The sequence below is a fragment of the Microtus pennsylvanicus genome, chromosome 1 (genome assembly GCF_037038515.1).
Source record: "Microtus pennsylvanicus isolate mMicPen1 chromosome 1, mMicPen1.hap1, whole genome shotgun sequence".
Classification (NCBI taxonomy): domain Eukaryota; kingdom Metazoa; phylum Chordata; class Mammalia; order Rodentia; family Cricetidae; genus Microtus; species Microtus pennsylvanicus.
The window spans coordinates 46,243,466-46,261,284 of NC_134579.1; the positions used below are offsets into that span (position 1 = coordinate 46,243,466).

General features: G+C 43.0%; 1 protein-coding gene across 1 annotated transcript in view; it reads right to left on the reverse strand.

The window, feature by feature from the left end:
* Positions 1-17,410, reverse strand: part of Gramd1c (GRAM domain containing 1C) — a 78,238-nt gene extending 60,828 nt beyond the window's left edge. Inside the window, exons 1-2 of the mRNA XM_075963317.1 lie at positions 17,316-17,410; positions 12,863-13,012 (exon numbers count right to left, since the gene is read on the reverse strand). Of these exons, the coding sequence (XP_075819432.1) occupies positions 12,863-13,012; positions 17,316-17,342 (177 nt within the window). The 5' untranslated portion in view covers positions 17,343-17,410. The remainder of the gene's footprint in view (positions 1-12,862; positions 13,013-17,315) is intronic.
* Positions 17,411-17,819: the final 409 nt, after the last annotated feature.

Consider the following 17,819-nt stretch of genomic DNA (forward strand, 5'->3'; position numbering starts at 1 on the left):
GAAACAATAAAAAGATTAGATTTCTGTTTACTTCCACTTGAAATAGCTTATAAAAAACACATTCAGAGTGAAACTTAAAAATCGTTTACTTTCTGTCAACATTATGTCCTTATACAAAAGGAGCACAAACATTTCCAGAGTCATCGGTGCAATAGTTCTGCGAATGCAGGACAGGCCATGCATGCAATCTGGCAGCTGTGTTGACAGAGGAGGCGGGGCTGATGTGGAGAAAGCTGAAAAGCTGTGTTTGAAGTAAAAGGGAAAACCCTAAAGTCATCTGGGCAGACTGAGGGTATGGTCCTAACTGGAACGAGCCAAGTGGAAATTAGCAAGGGCCTTGGTGGAGAGATCTAGAAGGAAATGAGGCCATGTGGGCTTGACACTGTCCTGACCAAACAGCAGCAGATCTGAGCAGACGCCAGAGATGGCCTGAGCCTCCCACACATTCCTGCCTAGTGACATGAGAGATATGAGAAGCCATAGAAACTGGGACAATTGAGAAGAGCTTGAACTTTGACCACATTACCTAATTACACACAGGTCTGCCAGTAGAAGGAAAGACTTTCTGGACCTTTGTATTTGAGCTCACCGTTTAGTAAGCACTGACCAATACATAGGGTGACTCCTAGAAAGTCAGCCTTAAAAAGAAAAGAAAATCACTGATAAATACCGCAGAGATACTCGTTCCCACACAGCATAGGACAAACCCAGATTTACGCTGAGTTCTTAAGTAAACACAATCAACAATGACAAGTCTTTGGGCAGGAAGAATGCAATCAGAATCCAGAATGCTTCTGAGGCAGATGAGTAGGGCAGAGAGCAAGGCCCAGAAGGCCTCACGCACAGCCTTACTAAACTGATGTGGAAAAGGCGCTCTGGAAAGGAGGAATGCTGGACTCCCCAGCTGAGGCGGACCGGAAGTGGTTCACGCCACCGATACAAGCGCAGTGCAGAGGCCTCCAGAGTCTCCGCAGACAATCCAGGGCTCGCACTGCTACTAAATCTCACCCCAAATGGTGGGTGTATATACATATATACATGTACACACATACATATATAATATAATATAACACACACCACATGGAATTCTATGTAGAACTACACACAGCAAATTATACACAGAAAAGCGTGGTTCCTTTGTGAAACAGTACCTTCAAACCTGCCCCAGCCTGCCTTCTCCTTCTGAAGCTCATCTTTCTTTAAATTCTCTTACTTTGCTTGCTACTATCTAACCGTCTCTGGTGAATTCTTTGTAGCAGGCCTCAAGAACTGAGCCTGGAGATAACCCTCTTATCTCCACTATCACTAACACTATCAGAATTATCCAACTGGCAATAAAGATTATAAAACAGGAGGAGCAGCAGGAAAGAGAAAGTCAGCAGGCAATAAAAACAATCTTTGATGGTTCTGGGCATCGGATTTAAGAGTTTAAGACCTCAAAGAAATGATCAACCAACTGTTCAAAGAACTAACGAAAACCATGTTTGATGAATTTAGGGGTTTTCCTAGCTTCAGCTGCCAACTGGACAGCTTAGAGGCACCTGAGATGAAAGCCTCAGTTGAGGTATGGCCGAGATTAAATTGGCCTGTGGGCACGTCTGTGAAGGATTAGTTTGATGATGAATTGATGCAGGAGAGCCCAATCCACTGTGGGCAGCACTGCTCCCAGTCAGGTGGCCCCGTGGTTCAAAGCTAAGTTGAGCCTGAGCCAGAGGGCAGAGCAGCAAACTGCTTTTCATGGTCTCTGCTTTGAGCTCCTGCTTGAGTTCCTGACCTCAATGATAAACCTGAAAGTAGAAGTCAAATAAAGCCTTCTGTCCCAAAGCCGTTTTTTGGTCATGGTGTCACAGTGACAGAAAACTAGAGCAGGGGTAAAGGTCCTTGTCTCTAAGCCTGGCAACCTGAGCTCAGTAGCCAGGACCCAGAAGGTGGAAGGAGAAAACAGAGTCCCACAGATTGTCCTCTGGCCTCCACATACGAGCTTACACACACACACACACACACACACACACACACGATCATGCACACACATGTACAACTTAAAATATTTAAGTGTGTGTAATTTTAAAATTAAAATAATAGTCTAAAATATTTGACAAAGAAATAAAAAATGGAGCATAGAGGAGCAAATATAATATGAAACATGAGCAACAGACAATAAAATGTCTATTTTAAGTCTAACTATATCCTATGTATTAGTATAATCAGACTACATAACAGAGGTTAGGATGAAAGGGGGAAAAGTAAAGGCCTAGAATGATCTAAATGCCATGGTCAAGAACTCAGAAGAGGAAAAATATATTTTTAAGTTAAAAAAATAGTAACAAAAAGAATAATTTTTTTATTGAAACACACATACAAGAAAAACAATAGGACATATAAATGAGGAAGAGATCATTCTTTTAATGCACCCAACTAAATGGACAGACTTCTATCAAGACTGATGAAGAAAGCAAAGAGAGAGAATATATGAATTATTAATTATTAAAAATAGGATAACACTGTAGACACTACAGAGCTCAAAGGAAATAAGGGGAAATCTACATACCTCTATAATATATAAATATATCACCTTGGAGGAACTCCCTGGTTCCCCAAAATATACCAACTACTACAACTCACTCATTATGAAATAGTTCATTTAAATTGGCCCACAACCTACAAGGAAATTGAATATATAATTTCAAATTTCCCAAAACAGAAATCTCTAGTCCTACTTGGTTTCACTAGAGAAATCGTCAATGTTTAAAAACTCAGTCCCAGCTCTGCACAATCCTTCAAAATATTAAATTAGAAAAGAGCAAATCTCAATTCCTTGTGTGAAGCAAGTATTACTCTAATATCAAAACTGATAAGAAATATTACAAAGACAGAAAATGATAGAAAAATAGCCTCAGGAGTACAGATGCAAAAACCCTTAAAGTGTGAACAAATACCCTTCGGCGATATGAAAAAAATGAGTAATACAGCATGACCCAGGGCCCCATGACTGCCTTAATAGGCAAAAGTTTATCAATGTGATCCACGGTATTAATCAGATACAAAGAAGAAAAACATCTTAGCTTTCACTTGATGCAGAGCTAATGTGTGAAAACAGTCCAGTGCCAGCTCGACCCTAAAACAAGCCAACCCACCCCAAGGCGTCAACACAAAGGAACTTCCTCAACTTGAGATAAAACACTGTAAGGGTGAAAACATGAATTGAGATTTGTTCTTTTTAAATCTAAAATGATGGAAAAGATTATGCAGAACTAGAACTTCATTTTTAAATATTTTAAGATTTCTTAGTGAAACCATCAAGGCTTTACCAAGTGTTCTGGGGTGTTGGTGTGTGCGCAAGCACACACACACACACAGAGGCAAGTTAATTTCCAGGGTTGGGGATATAGTTTCATGATACAGCATTTGCTTAGTTTATGCAATGACCTGGGTTCGATGCCCAGCACTAAACAAACAACACCCCTGACTCTCCCAACACCGTAGTGTGTGAGAGAGTGCTCCCGAGTGCTCTGGTACTGTTGACAGGGAGTGGCTTAATTACAAGACAGTTGAGTTTTTACAAAGCTCATTTGCTCTCCTGTCCTTCTGCGAGCCCACAGGCTGACACAGAGACAAGCCGGATGCAGGATAAACAAGCAGAAACCCACACTGCAGTCTCACTAACCATAGACCCTCAGCCTGCAGACCCTGCTAACTTCTGAAACTGAGTCTTACTGTTTTCTTTATTCTTTTCATAAATGAGCTTGTCCATGGTCTCATTATAGCTACACAAATAAAACTTTTTTTCTTATGATGATTTCTTATTAGACAAGTTTCTACCCAAACATTTTTATACAATTATTTTGATCTTATTCTTTTCCCCTCCCCAACTCTTTTTCTAATCCTTTCTACTTTCCTACCCACCCAACTTAACGTTTTCTCTCTCTCAAAAAACAAACAAACCTAAAAGAAAGTCAAACAAAGAAACAAAAAGCAAACAGACAGACAAGTACCAAAACGAAACTAAATAAAATGAAAAGAGCACAAAAAAACATGGAGTCAGTGTTTTTGTATCAGAACCCCCAAACCTTACTTAGCACAACTGACTCCATGATGGAAGAATGATGGAGGAGTTACTTTCATTTAACAAAGAAACTGCCTTGCCCATTTGATAGGCCAACCCTTAGGTGGGTGAAGTAAACAGAACAGAATGCTGGGAGAAAGAAGCCGAGTCAGTCAGTCACCATGATTCTCCCACTCCAGAGAGATGCAGGTTAAGATCTTCCCTGGTAAGCCACCTCGTGGGCTACACAGATTATTAGAAATGGGTTAGATCAATATGTAAGAGCTAGTCAATAAGAGGCTAGAACTAATGGGCCAAGAGTGTTTAAATGAATACAGTTTCCGTGTAATTATTTCAGGTCAAGCTAGCCGGCCAAAACGTAGTCCGCTGCTCCATATCTTCAACAGAAGAATATCATACAAGCCATAAAACTCAGCATGCAGACAGCACCACCTGCCAAAATTAAAACTAAGACCTAATCCACCAAAGTCCACAGTTCTGGGGCAGTCTCTAAATAACTACCCTTGCCTTCTGGCTTCTGTAGGTCTACTTCTGGCTGACTGCTCTTGCTAACTGAAGTGTGTCGACCCAGGACAGGGTGTTTACACTTAGAAGCTCACCCTAAGGAAGGCTAGGAGACACTAGGATCCCAACACCCTAAGGAAGACTCAGTGACACACTGGGATCCCCGACACCCTAAGGAAGACTCAGAGACACACTGGGATCCCCGACACCCCAAGGAAACCCCTGTCTGAGTAGTCTTCTCTGGAAGGTACTCCACAAAAGTTTTGTGGGGCCGACTATGTCTGGGCACAGGGCCTGCTCTGGAGTGTGGTTGAAATGCGCAGTGACACTCCATTGGTGAAAACTGATTTTTTTTTCTTTTCCAAGCCCTCAAAAGATATTTTTTTAATGGTAACGTGGGCATCCTTAAGGAGATAAGGTTTTAATGAGTTATGAATGCTTCCTCTCCTGGTCCTTTATTTCTTTGGACAACTACATGTCAAATTTAACACTGGAAGATCAGAACCAAAATCTAAAAGCCAGTGTGCCAGTCAGGTTTCTGCCAGTAAATTTTCAGGGAAGAGGGTAAGACATGGTTTCTACCCAGCCCTGGCTGTCCTGGAACTCACTCTGTACACCAGGCTGGCCTCGAACTCACAGAGATCTGCCTGCCTCTGCCTCTTGAGTACTGGGATTAAAGGTGTGAGCCACCACACCTAGCCACTTATTTTTAATTATTGGAAGAGGAGTATGTATGCCTAAGTGTAGGTACCAATGGATTTCCTGAAGCTGGAAAACCATCCCCTTTGCTCCTCAAATGATTCTGTTCTCTCTCTCTCCTACCTCCATCATTAGGGTCTTTTCAATGCAGCTGCTTGGGCCTCTTAGCTTATGTTACTTCTTCTTCCCTTTGATTTTCTGTGTTTGTTGATTTCTTTTATTGTTTTCGTAGCTTTAGCACTACCTAATATAACATGATGCATTTGTTTATCTGTAAAATAGCCATCTAGCACTCCAACTGTAACCTCTAGGGTGGTTGGGGTACCATCTGGTTCACTTAGAGCATGATACATATCAAAGACACTCGAATGAATGAACAAGAGCATCTTTGCCGGCGTTCACTTGCTGTGTACATTAGCTGCTTCTGGTATAATGACTGCCATTACATATGCCAACTTAATATACTCCTTAAGTTGTTCTTTGGAAGGTTCGCTGAGCCTCCTGATTTTCAAATCCCTTGTTCATCTTCCATGTCCATTCCATCTTCTGAAACTCCCTTTGATGTCTGGTACATGTCCATTGTCCCGTAATGTCTACAGTTGCTCTCTTTGTCAGTGATACAATCTGAGTAATACACATAGTTTGACTCTTTCTTCAGCTTCGATTTCCCACTTCACCATTCCATCATTATTTCCATGAACATGTGTTTTCCATATAGCCCTTGGATTTGTTGGTTTTCAAATCTGACTAGTGCGTTTTTATCTCTTTCTATTAAGTCCTTACTTGGAGATTCATTTTTTCAGGTCTGCATAGCAAATCTAATGCTGTCCACCGAGCTACAATCTCCTCTACTACTCCATAGCTGTAGCCTATAAGTTTTGGAACCCCAGTATGTCATTTATCAATTTTCCTCCTGCTCACTTGTAGAGTATTATACTCCATTCCCAAACTCTTGGGCAAAACTCACTCCCACCTCCACCTAAGCCCAGGTTTAGCTAGACAAGTTTCTTTGTTTTCAGTTTGAAGATGCAGATTTCCTTCCTTGCCAACATTTCACAAAGAGACATATACTAACATAGAAAACAGCTAAGGAAGACACCCAGCATCAACCTGTGGCCTTCACACCTGTATACCCAAGTGTGTGCATCCACACACATATGTATATACCAAGCACACACATGCTCACACACAGTTTACAACACTGTACTCAGAATTTCTAGACAGTTTTATTAAAATGTTTATTTACGTTAAACAGCCCCCTCCTATTGCAAAAAATATTAATTCCTGTTAAATGTAAAAAATACTAGAAGATACCTCAATTTATAAAATAGTGCTCTGTGTGTGTATACATACTTATATATATTTTCTATTTAAAAATTACTATATATATATATATATATAGTAATTTTCAAATAGAATTAACTTTCTTTTTTTCCCCCCTTTTTTCTTGTTTTGGTTTTTCAAGACAGGGTTTCTCTGTGTAACAGCCCTGGTTGTTCTGGAACTCTCTTTGTAGACCAGCCTGGCCTTGAACTCGCTGAGAGCTACCTGTCTCTGCCTCCCCAGTGCTGGGATTAAAGGTGTTCACCACCAGCACCCAGTTTAGAATTAAGTTTCTTAAAAACTATGAAACTGAAAGGCAACTTCATTCTGTTTTTAGGCCATCGAATAAAACATAGCGTAGACTTTATAGGTTTGAATGAGCATGGGCTGTGCTTGCCCTGGCACACAGGTGACTGAAGGGCAGCTTTTCCCCAAACTCGCCAAAGTACATCACAAACACACTAATTAATCCTGTGGGGCCACTTTTGACAAAATATATAGCACACCATCAGCTACTCCTATGTGTGCCAAATACACCAGAGCTGCGCTAAGTCTCAGCCCCACTCTTTAGTAGCAGAACTTAGCTGTGAGAATTCTGAGCACAACCACAAGTCAGGCAGGGCAGAACTGAGCCTTGTGGCCCCTGAGACAATCAAGCATACACTGGACTGCAACCTAGAAGCTGCTTTCAAGCGTCTTCTATGCTAGTTATCATCTGAATATTTCAAGTATTTCAAGATGCAAAGGTTTTTATTCTTAAATGTTTTAGAGCAAAAAGAAAGACATAATTTGAATTCTAAGCACTTTTTAAATTCTCCTGCTTCATCTTTTTCCTGTTTCTCTTTCTAAATCAAATATCCAGTATTTACATCTCCTCTATTCTATGTATATAGTTAGGATTATTAAAATCGCAGTTGTTTAAAGAAAATATATAGACTTTAATTTTAGTTACAAATTTCAGAAAATAATTTTTTTCATTTTTAAAATAAAACCATCAATTAGACCAGCTAATAAGAAAATGATTATGCACAGGTGAAAAACATTTTCAAAGGGAAACTTAATGAAATATTGAAGTAAGAAAGGATGGTCAATGATCAACACCACATCCAAGAACTATTGTATCTAACAACAATAAATTATGTCATCTTCCATGAGCACAGCACGAAATCCCAGAGGCCCCTTCCTACTCCCATTAGTGTCTAGAAGTGCACAGCACTAGGAGCTAACTAAACAAACAGACCAGCCGCAGATCTGTCTGTTTGTCCTCCGTGGTTTCTAACCCACATCGGATACATCGTTATTTTAGTTCATAAGGAAAAGTTAAACTATTTCATTCCTTTTGCCATATACCTTTCCCTAACAGGTAAAAGACAAAAAGCATAAATATTTATTTGCCCATTAGCTTCATTTTCAATCTCATTTGTTATCATTTTTTGTCTCATTGGGTATAAAAGTCAACAATAAAAGTCATTTCTCATATTCTAGGATTAAACATTGCGATTTCCAAGAACAAATAAAGAAATACATATAAGAGTCCTAGCTTTAATAGCTAGAGTTAAGTAGGAAACCTGGAGCGGTGGCTCTCGCTGTCGACTATGGAGACTTAATCACACTGGTACCCTGCATCGGAACAATCTTACAAGAAAAGACAACCATTAGCCCCTCTGTTTAACTGTGTGCCTCTGACTGACCTAAGACACACTGGTGTTGTCAGTTATGACTCAATATCTGTTTACAACTGAAGTTGCATCCTAGGTCTACATCCCAGATCACCTACAGCCTCTCTCCAATGTCCTTTCCACCTAATTAATCTTACATCACACTCACATCACATGCCCTCTCAGTTCAGTACTGTAGGACAACCGCCTGCATGAATTATTCTACATTTCTGATTTTCCTTAGCTCTTGAAACATCAAACTGTAAGAAGTTTGGGACCTGTTTACCAGACACCTTCTTGGAGCTGTCAGGGTAATGACAACAGGTCCTCCCATGGGTAGGAAGGGTGCCAGCTAGCCTGTCTCCCTGGAGATCAGCTGTAGTGCTGCATCCCCTGTGGGCCCGAGGGGTGGAATCAGAACTGTAGATGAGGGAAAGCTATGCTGCAGGGCTCAGGGCAGTCCACTTCTCCAGGGCTGGAGACACAGTACAGTCTTAGACAGTGAGAGCACAGAGCTGGCTGGGGGTGGGATGTAGCACAGCGGGAGAGCATTTACTTAGCATTTGAAAGTCCCTGGGTTAGATTCAAAAGGAGGAAGTGAGGGAGGTGGAGAAAATGGTTCAGTGTTTAAAAGCACTGGCTGCTCTTCCAGAGGTCCTGAGTTCAATTCCCAGCAACCACATGGTGGCTCACAACCATCTGTAATGAGATCTGGTGCCCTCTTCTGGCACACAGATATACATTCAGACAGAGCACTCAAAATAAACAAACAAATAAATAAATAAATAAGGGGGAAACGAGGGAGGGACCAAGAGACTAAAAAAAATCCTAGTCTTGCTGGGGAGAGACATCTTTGAACCTTCAGTGTGTGTTTTCCGGAGCAGTCTCTTGTACTAGTTCACTGTAGTTAGAAAGCCAACAGCAAACCAGAATACATTTGTATTTTCTAGCCCATACTTCTTGGCCCTCTGTTTGGTCCCTTCACAATTCATCCATTCCTTTATTAATTAAGCAATCCTGTTGGTTCGAGGTATGGCACTCAGTGGTAGGCCCCTGACCTAACCTAGGTTTTACTTCCACCCCTGAAAAAAATTTAAATAAATAAAATAAACTTATTAGAGTTTTTTTTTTTTTTGACAGGGTTTCTCTGTAGCTTTGGAGCCTGTCCTGGAACTAGCTCTGTAGACCAGGCTGGCCTCAGACTCACAGAGATCCACCTGCCTCTGCCTCCCGAGTGCTGGGATTAAAGGTGCTACCACTGCCTAGCTAGAGATGTATTTTTAAAGAGAGACAAATGTAACTTTCGTAAAGCAAAAAGACACAGATCTGGATTCTTTGAGTCTGAAATGGCCCTGACGTTCTTGATTCTGGTTAAATACCAGGTCATGTGCCTCGTGGTCTTCCTCACGTTGAGTTTAAATTCTATGGACTCCGCCTTCTTACGATATTACATATTATATAATTATATAGAAAAGAAACCAACATGATAAGAGTCCGTGGTAGAAACAGAGGGATTTAAGATGATTGGGAATAATTTCTTTCTGGCTTCTTTAAACATCCTTTCTCTTGGTTACAGTACGGTTGTGCGCTGCACAAGTTTCTTCAACAGTGGATTATTTGTAGACTATATACCCTGCAGTGGTTTCATGAGAATACAGGGAGCTAAAAATTCCCATCTCCTGGTAATATTACAGCAGTCTTAATGCCACAGTGCAATACCCTGCTCTTCTCTCTGTGGCAATGCTACTACTGCAAACAGGTCCGCTGAGCTGCCCGCTGTATGAAGATATGGCAAGCATATCTGTGGACAGAGCACCATAACTGATCGGGATAAGGATGCTACATCATGTGGGCCTCTGTTAGGTCGCTTCATGCTGGCCGCACAATGAGGAAGTCAGCTACCATTGCTTTTCTTAGAATGTGGGCCAGTACTAAAAAGTCGTTTGGTTATATAGACCGTGGCCTTTGAATTAGGCAGCCCAAGTGACTATGCTACTTGAGTGCTTGCTGGCGTTCCTTGATGCTTGATATTATTATCAAATAGTTACAACATCTTCAATGATCTAGTCAACTTATGTAAGCTTATTAAAATGTGGCAAGAGCACACTGAAAAACCTTCAGGTGAAGATGTGAAGAATTATCATATTCCTAGCTGTGCCAACCCAAACTCCAGTTAACCTGGACAGGGGTTTTTATGTTTATTTTTCTGTTCTGGAATGTTCTGGTGTCTGGGTAAGGAATCTCTGGAAAAGTCTCTAAAAATCCCCGAGATGTTATTTTGATCTTTAAGTTCATTCTACAATAATTTATACAAAAATTCCTAAAACCGTGTATAATTAGCTCAAGAACCTAACCTGAGCCAGTGAAGACCTTTATACTTTAAACCTGTGCTCTTCAGACTTTTAAATCTGTAAATCATCTGGACAACTCGTGAAAATAAAGATTTCAATCCAGTGATTGGACCCAAGATGCTTCATTTTCTGCACATAGCAGAGTCGGTTCTGCTGTCCCTCCACACATGTGAAGCACAAGCATCCACTGCACACACATTCCCCCCTTTATTTCTAGACCCTTTTTTCTTAAAAAATAATTTATTATTGTTTCATGTGCATTTGTGTTTTGCCTGCATATATGTCTGTGTGAGGGTGTCAAATCCCCTGGAACTGGAGTTCCAGACAGTTTTGAGCCACCATGTGGGTGCTGGGAATTGAACCCGGATGCTCTGGAAGAGCGACCAGTGCTATTAACCACTGAGGCATCTCTCCAGTCCCCTTTTATTCTGTTGCTCTTTTGATTTTCCATTGTTATTCCTTCTCTTGCTTTACGTCATCCAAGAGTCACCATGGCTGTCTAACTCTGGAGATAGCTATGAATTCTTAACATAATCCATAACATAAACCATAAAAATAAGGCTTAGGTGGACATTATACAGAGAGTGAGAGACCATAGAGTAATTGGGAGGTCTCCATCAAATCCCCCCCTCAGAGATCAGGGGAGAGCTATGAACCCCGAAGAAGGGAAGGCAGAAAGTATGTAAGAGTCAGAGGGGTTGGAGCACAACAAGAAAAGAAGACCCCATAAATCACCCTGATCAAAGTGCATATGAACTCACAGAGACTGAAGCAGCCGCACAGGCCCTGTGTGAGTCTGCACCAGCTCCTCTGTGTATCTACTGTGGCTTCTAGTTTAGTGTTCTTATGGGACTCCTGAGTGTGCGAACAAGCAGGTCTCTGACTCGTGGGCCTTCTCTTGGGCTCTTTTCCTTCTGTTAGTTGTCTTGTTCAACGTTGCTGTGATCATTGTTGCTTTATCTTATTACATTTTATCTTGTTCTATTTTATTATCATCCCTTAGAAGCCGTTCTTTTCTAATGAAAGAAGGGAAGTGGATCCAGATGGGAGGAGAGGGGAGAGGAACTAGAAAGAGTGGAGGGAGAGGAAACCATAAACCGGATATATTATATGAGAAAAATCTGTTTTCAATAAGAGGGAAGAGAAATAGGAGGAAAAAAACAGACGTCCAGGGCTAGCCCTTGCTGCATAGTAAATGGGAGGCCAGCCTAGGCTCTACAGGATGCTAGCTCTTCAAAAATAAAAGGTTTTAAATGGTATGTATTTTTTCTAAGTGACCAAGAATGATACAACTGCTCTAAGTGACATGTTTAGTTGCTGCTATTTTAGCGTATTTCTTAGCAATTACATGTTTTCCTTAGGTTATAGCTCAACAAAAATTAAAAATAACCCTATGTTGTTAAGTGTCTTAGTAGGAAGTAACAGCTTGCGGACTGTGTGAAGAGTCAACACCACCCATGTGCTGGCCGTTAGTTACAAAGAGGATGGCAGCCTGTGTACCAATCTTCAGAACCTGCTAAAACACCATGTCCTTTTTAAGTCTATCCTCAAGGATACAGAATATCCAAGAAGTCGGGTTTCCGATAAACCAAGGCTGGGACTACTGGTGCCATGCAGCGCCTGATAAACCCACTTCCAGTTGTGAGGCATTATATTTCTATTCAATACCAGAATCCTCACAGGAAATGCCGGCTTTAGAAGGAGGTCCATTAAAATAACAAATGTCAGCAGTCACACCGTGACAGACGTGTACTTCTCGAAGACTCTACAATCTCAGTGCGCCCACAGGAAAGTCGTAGTCTCTGTTTATGTGGGGAAACTGGAAGGATAACAGAGTTACACTTCAAATGGATCTGAAGCTCCTAACTTAAAAACCCATCTTCTAGCCATTACACACTGCCGAGCGTTCCTTGTTCAGCCGCCTTTGCCACAGGAACTGAGTCCTTAAGTGAAAATTACATAAAATAGCTTGTTTCTCAGTAAGACTTAGAAACAGTTTATGCAATGCTAGCTTCTTGCCAATGCGGCTGATAACACTAAGTACAATCCAATTGTGTGGCAGTGTTTTCTCAAGGAAACCGAAACGAACCATCGCACACCATCAATCAGACAACAGCGCCTTTTAGTGGCCATATGAAAAAACAACGAGAAATGTCCTTGGGTCTCTAAAGTCACAACATCTAAAATCTAGATGCTAATCATGAAGGATTATATAAACTGTTGCGGAATTAAAGAGAATTTGTAGTCAAGATTAAAGACCCTACCCAGAAGCTCCAGTCACCGCTCCAATTATGTGTGCTCGGTCCTTGCTTTTTGGTCGACACTGTATTATTCTCATCCACAACACGGCTAGGATTTTCCTCAGTCTCTTCCTGTAGCTCCGTGGCAAGACTTGAATCTCCTTCATTTACTACCTGCAAATAAATGACAACAATTTATTTATTGACAAATGATATTTTGAAAGAAAAACATGTTCCAAATAAATAAATTACTTTTAAAATTCATGTATTTATTTTATTTGTTGTTGTTGCTGCTGTTGTTTCAAGATAGGGTTTCTCTACATAACAGTTCTGGCTGTCCTGGAACTCAGAGAGATCAGCCTGCCTTTGCCTCCTAAACGTTGTGTTTAAAGGTATGTGCCAACACTGCCCAGCCAAAGTTCATTTAATTTAAGCTTTCTGTTTAAAAATATTTGTGTGTGTGTGCAAGTGTGTGTAAGTGTACGCCATGAGTGCAAGTCAAGTTAGAAAACAACTCCCCAGGGTCAGTTCTCTGCGTCATCATGTGTGTCCCAGGGACTGAACTCACATCGCCAGGCTTGAGGGTAACCACGTTTACCCACTAAATCATCCCACCAGTCCCATAAGTAAATTTCTAAAGAAAAAAATATCAAGCACTTAGAAGATGGAAATCAGGGATGAAGAGATAGCTCAGTTGACACAGTGCTTCCTGAACAAGAATGAAGACCTGGGCTAAAACCCCCAGCACCTACGTAGAAGTTGGGCATGTGCCTGGTGCCGGGAGGGGGTGCAACAGTGGCCAGTAAACCTTGTTGAATCGGTGAGCTCTGTGTTCAATGAGAGAGCTTTACCAAAAAATCACATGGGGAGTGACTAAGGCAGACACGCCACATGGACGCTTACACGTATGCACACACCAAGAACACATGTATGCACACAAAGACAGAAACTAATGTTTTACTTCCACCATTCACCATTCATACATGTAGCAAATATCTTCCAACCACTGCCATTTGCTAGGTAGGTTAGCTGGTACTAGAAACAGGAAAATAAGAAAAACAAAGTTCTTAGCCTCCCGAGGTTCATGGTCTGGGGAACGATAAGAACAATTTTAGAAGACAATGTAATGGGAGAATGACCACTTTGGAGAAATATCTGTAAAGCCCAGGAGGGTCTAATTCTAGGAATAGACTACAACCTAGAAGCTTAATATGCACGTGAAACCAAGGATGCTTTTAATGATAACAGAGTAGAAACCTCATCACCATTGATAGAATTAGAGAAAAGTTGGATTTATAAAAATATTGATGTTAAAATTAATGAATCCTGTGTCTTGAGCAGGCCCGAGGCTTCAGTTTGGAGGACTCAAAGAAATGATTTATGCTTTGTGAAGGAAATGGCACCACCGGGTGGCTGCTCGGGGAAGAGCTGCAATTAGAGGGAGGTGGAGAAGATGATGGTCAGCAGGCACTAGAGAGATCGTGACACGCCAGGCCCCGTGAACATTGCACGCCACGCCTGTGAACATCGCACGCCAGGCCCCAAGAACATCGCACGCCAGGCCCCGAAAATATCGCATGCCAGGACCCCGAGAACATCGCACGCCAGGCCCCGTGAACATCGCACGCCAGGCAACAAGAACATTGCACGCCAGGCCCCGTGAATATCGCACGCCAGGCCCCGTGAATATCGCATGCCAGGCCCCAAGAACATCGTACGTCAGGCCCCATGAACATTGCAAGCCAGGCCCCGCGAACATCACACTCCAGGCCCTAAGAACATCACCACTGTTTCCTGCTGTCTTTGCCTCTGCTATAACAAGACTGTTCCTTGGGGTTATGGGGAAAAGCACACAGGGCACCAGACAGTGGATCAGAGGAGGAAGTCAACTCAATTTAAGCTTGGGATTTTAAACCCTGTGATGTTACCATGGAAGACCCTCACCCTGGTGATTCTGATCTGTGGTTCTCTGGAGGAAGAGATTCATAAACCACAATGTGGTAAAAGAGACATCTACATTAAATACATCCGCCACAAAGGGAAGGGACGGACAAACCTGAATACGAGGAGAAGAAACAAACAAAAGGCCATAATTTGACGTAGTTAGAAATACAGTATTTATTAAAAACAGCTTTTATAGGATTCCATCTTCTCCTGAACTTTCCGTTTGTCCAGTTTCTTTCCTATTTTAAATTTAAACAAATTTATCTATTTGTTTAGTTCACATGTGTGTCTGTGCACCGTGCGCATGCCTGGTGCCCTCAGATCTCCTAGAACTGTTTGTGAGCCCCCATGTGGGTGCTGAGAATTGAACCCCTGTCCTCTATAAGACCAGCAACCACTGAGCCGTCTCTTTGGCTCTCTCCTTAAAATAACTTGTCAAAAAGTTGACTTCTTTGCTTCTATAACACAGAAGTTGAAGTTCGGAATTCGCCATCTACTGAAATGCACCCACTGGCAAATCTTCGTGCCTTTAATCAATATCAACTAGGTTTCCCTCACGGTGTTTGGGGAGTTACTCAACACAAAACAAACAACAAAGGTTATCGGGCGAGCTTCCTTTTGACTTTGGTCATCAAAATCACTGCCCTGGGCTGGTGAGTGGTTCCGCAGATAAGGACATTTCGTTGCTAAACCTAAGAACTTCAGTTCGATACCCATGTGGTGGCAGGAGAGAAGCAACTGTCCAGGTTGTCCTCTGCCATGCATGCACCATGGCAAGAGCATGCTCACACACACAGCGAATAAACAAATAAATTGCGCCTTCTTTCAGTTCTTAACGGGTCTAGTCCAGTGTAGCCATTCACAGACGTGCCCAGAACCTTGTCTCTTTGGCATTTTAGATCCGGTCAAGTTGATGTTCAGTATCGGCCATAACACCATCAAATGCTGACTCTCAAGGCAAGATCCAACCAAGCCAAATCTAGGCTTTGTGGCACAACTACTACAAGAGGCCCTGGCCTCTCCTGCCCTCACTGCTCACACAGAGGCCATACAGTACTGGAAAAAGTCACTCCTCTCTTGGGCCTTCTGTCTTCCGGAGAAGTAACTTGGGCCCAACTGAGGGGATGGCAGCAGGCTTTGGACACTTTCCAAACAGCATCAGGCAACCCTGCCCTAAGAGCTGGAGCTCTGTGGAGGACTATCGCTTCCTCCCTTAACCAGATGGGCCCTTGGTAAAGGGCAGGCCCTAAGGGTTTGCCAACTGACTTAAGACCAGGAAGTGGTCTTAACACTATGTGGAAATGCTCTGGCTAGCAGCTGGCTGCACCTGTACATTTTACAGAGTCTCAGGCCACTGCCTGAGCGTGGCCCTTCTGGAGTGAGCAGTTTCGCTGATCCCCAAAGTATAAAGCAAGGTCACACACAAGTCTGTGTATACTAAACCTATAAAGACAAGGCCTCTCCAATCACTCCTGACCCTCTTCAGAGTTCTAGATTTACCCATCGCGCCCAAGGCTTTGCTCATCAAAATAGGACTCTGAACTCTTGAGCAAGTTGTCCATGGAACTCGATAAAGAAGGCCTGTGCCCATTCCTGTGGCGTGGGATAGTCACACAAAGCACCCCTGCTCAACTACAGACACCGTCGCTGCGATCCCTTTCTGTCGCCTCAGTATGAAGCCACCCTTCACCTTGTTCTGGGAAGGCCTTCCGTGCCCTTTCTCCAGAGACCACAATTACCTCAGTAATAGACACATCATTTCACACCTGTAAAACCTGAGCCTGGCGTCACGCCCTCACGCTCAATTTTGCCTCTTCAACTCCACAGAGGTGTCATATTCTTCCCACCACACTGGGCCTGTAGGTTCACTATCTGATTCTGACAGCTGACAGAACAGAGTTCACCTGCGTCCTATTTCACAGTAATGTTTGTGAACTGTCCCCTTTGGTGTGCTGAAATACTTCCCTAAAAATATTTACACGCAACCCCCATGATGCTCTGAGGACAGCGTTGAGCAACCCGAGAACCTTTTACCCTGCAACAGAAGGCTTTCACCTTAAAGACCAATAATCAGCTTCTTCCATATGTCAGAGAAGGTAGTAAACAAACGGCAATGTTAGTCGAAACCAAAAAGTTGGCTGAGAGCCTGGGATTTGAACTCTGTGAGTCTTTTTAACCGAGGGTGAATAGCGAAGGGAAACTGGCAAAAGGGATCCCAAGTCAAAATCACAATGGAACCAGACTCACTGGGGTCTGGTGCTGAGACATCTGGATTGGAACATTTCGGGGACCAAATTCAAGCTCTTAACGCTCGGTTCCCTCCCGCCGCCCAGCCGGGAACAGGCTCGCGGGAGACACAGAAAACCGTTGCCTTGGTAACAACTTTTCGAATTAAGCCAAAGAGTACGGGGTGGGGGACGGCGGAGGGAAAGAGAGGAATTAATTATCATAATCGGCGTGGGTTCACACAGCCATGCCGCGGAAACTGTCGGCGAAGCCACCTCTCGGGAACCTGCCCCTCGAGGCCGCTTACCTGGCGGGCAGTCAGAGCGCCCTCCATCGCCGCACGCTCCCGCGGAACGCGCGCCCCTGCGAGCCCCCGCCGGGAGAGGGCCGGCCAGGCGCGTGCCCGGCGCGCGCCCCCGGCTCCGGCCCTCGGAATCCCATCTCCATCCAGTTCTTCAGTCAGAGTGCTTTGCGTCCTCTGGTGGCAATTAGTGACTATTGCCTCTGGCGAAGTCCTTAACAGTTATTGCTAGCCAGGATGTCAACCACACTTTAGTAGGGATCAGCGATGAGCCTCAACTCCTGGCACAGACTCCTGCATCTGCCGTGAACGGCAGAGGGGTATTACTCTTTGCTGGGACCGGAATTTCAGTTTGGGAAGGAGAGAGTGTCCTGCAGATAGAATATGGAATATCCATCTCCAATATGGATATACTACTCTATGTCACTGTATGCTTAAAAACGAACACTCTAGGCGGGACACCATACACACGCCTCTCAACCAAGCAGTAGGGAGGCAGGAAGGCCATGA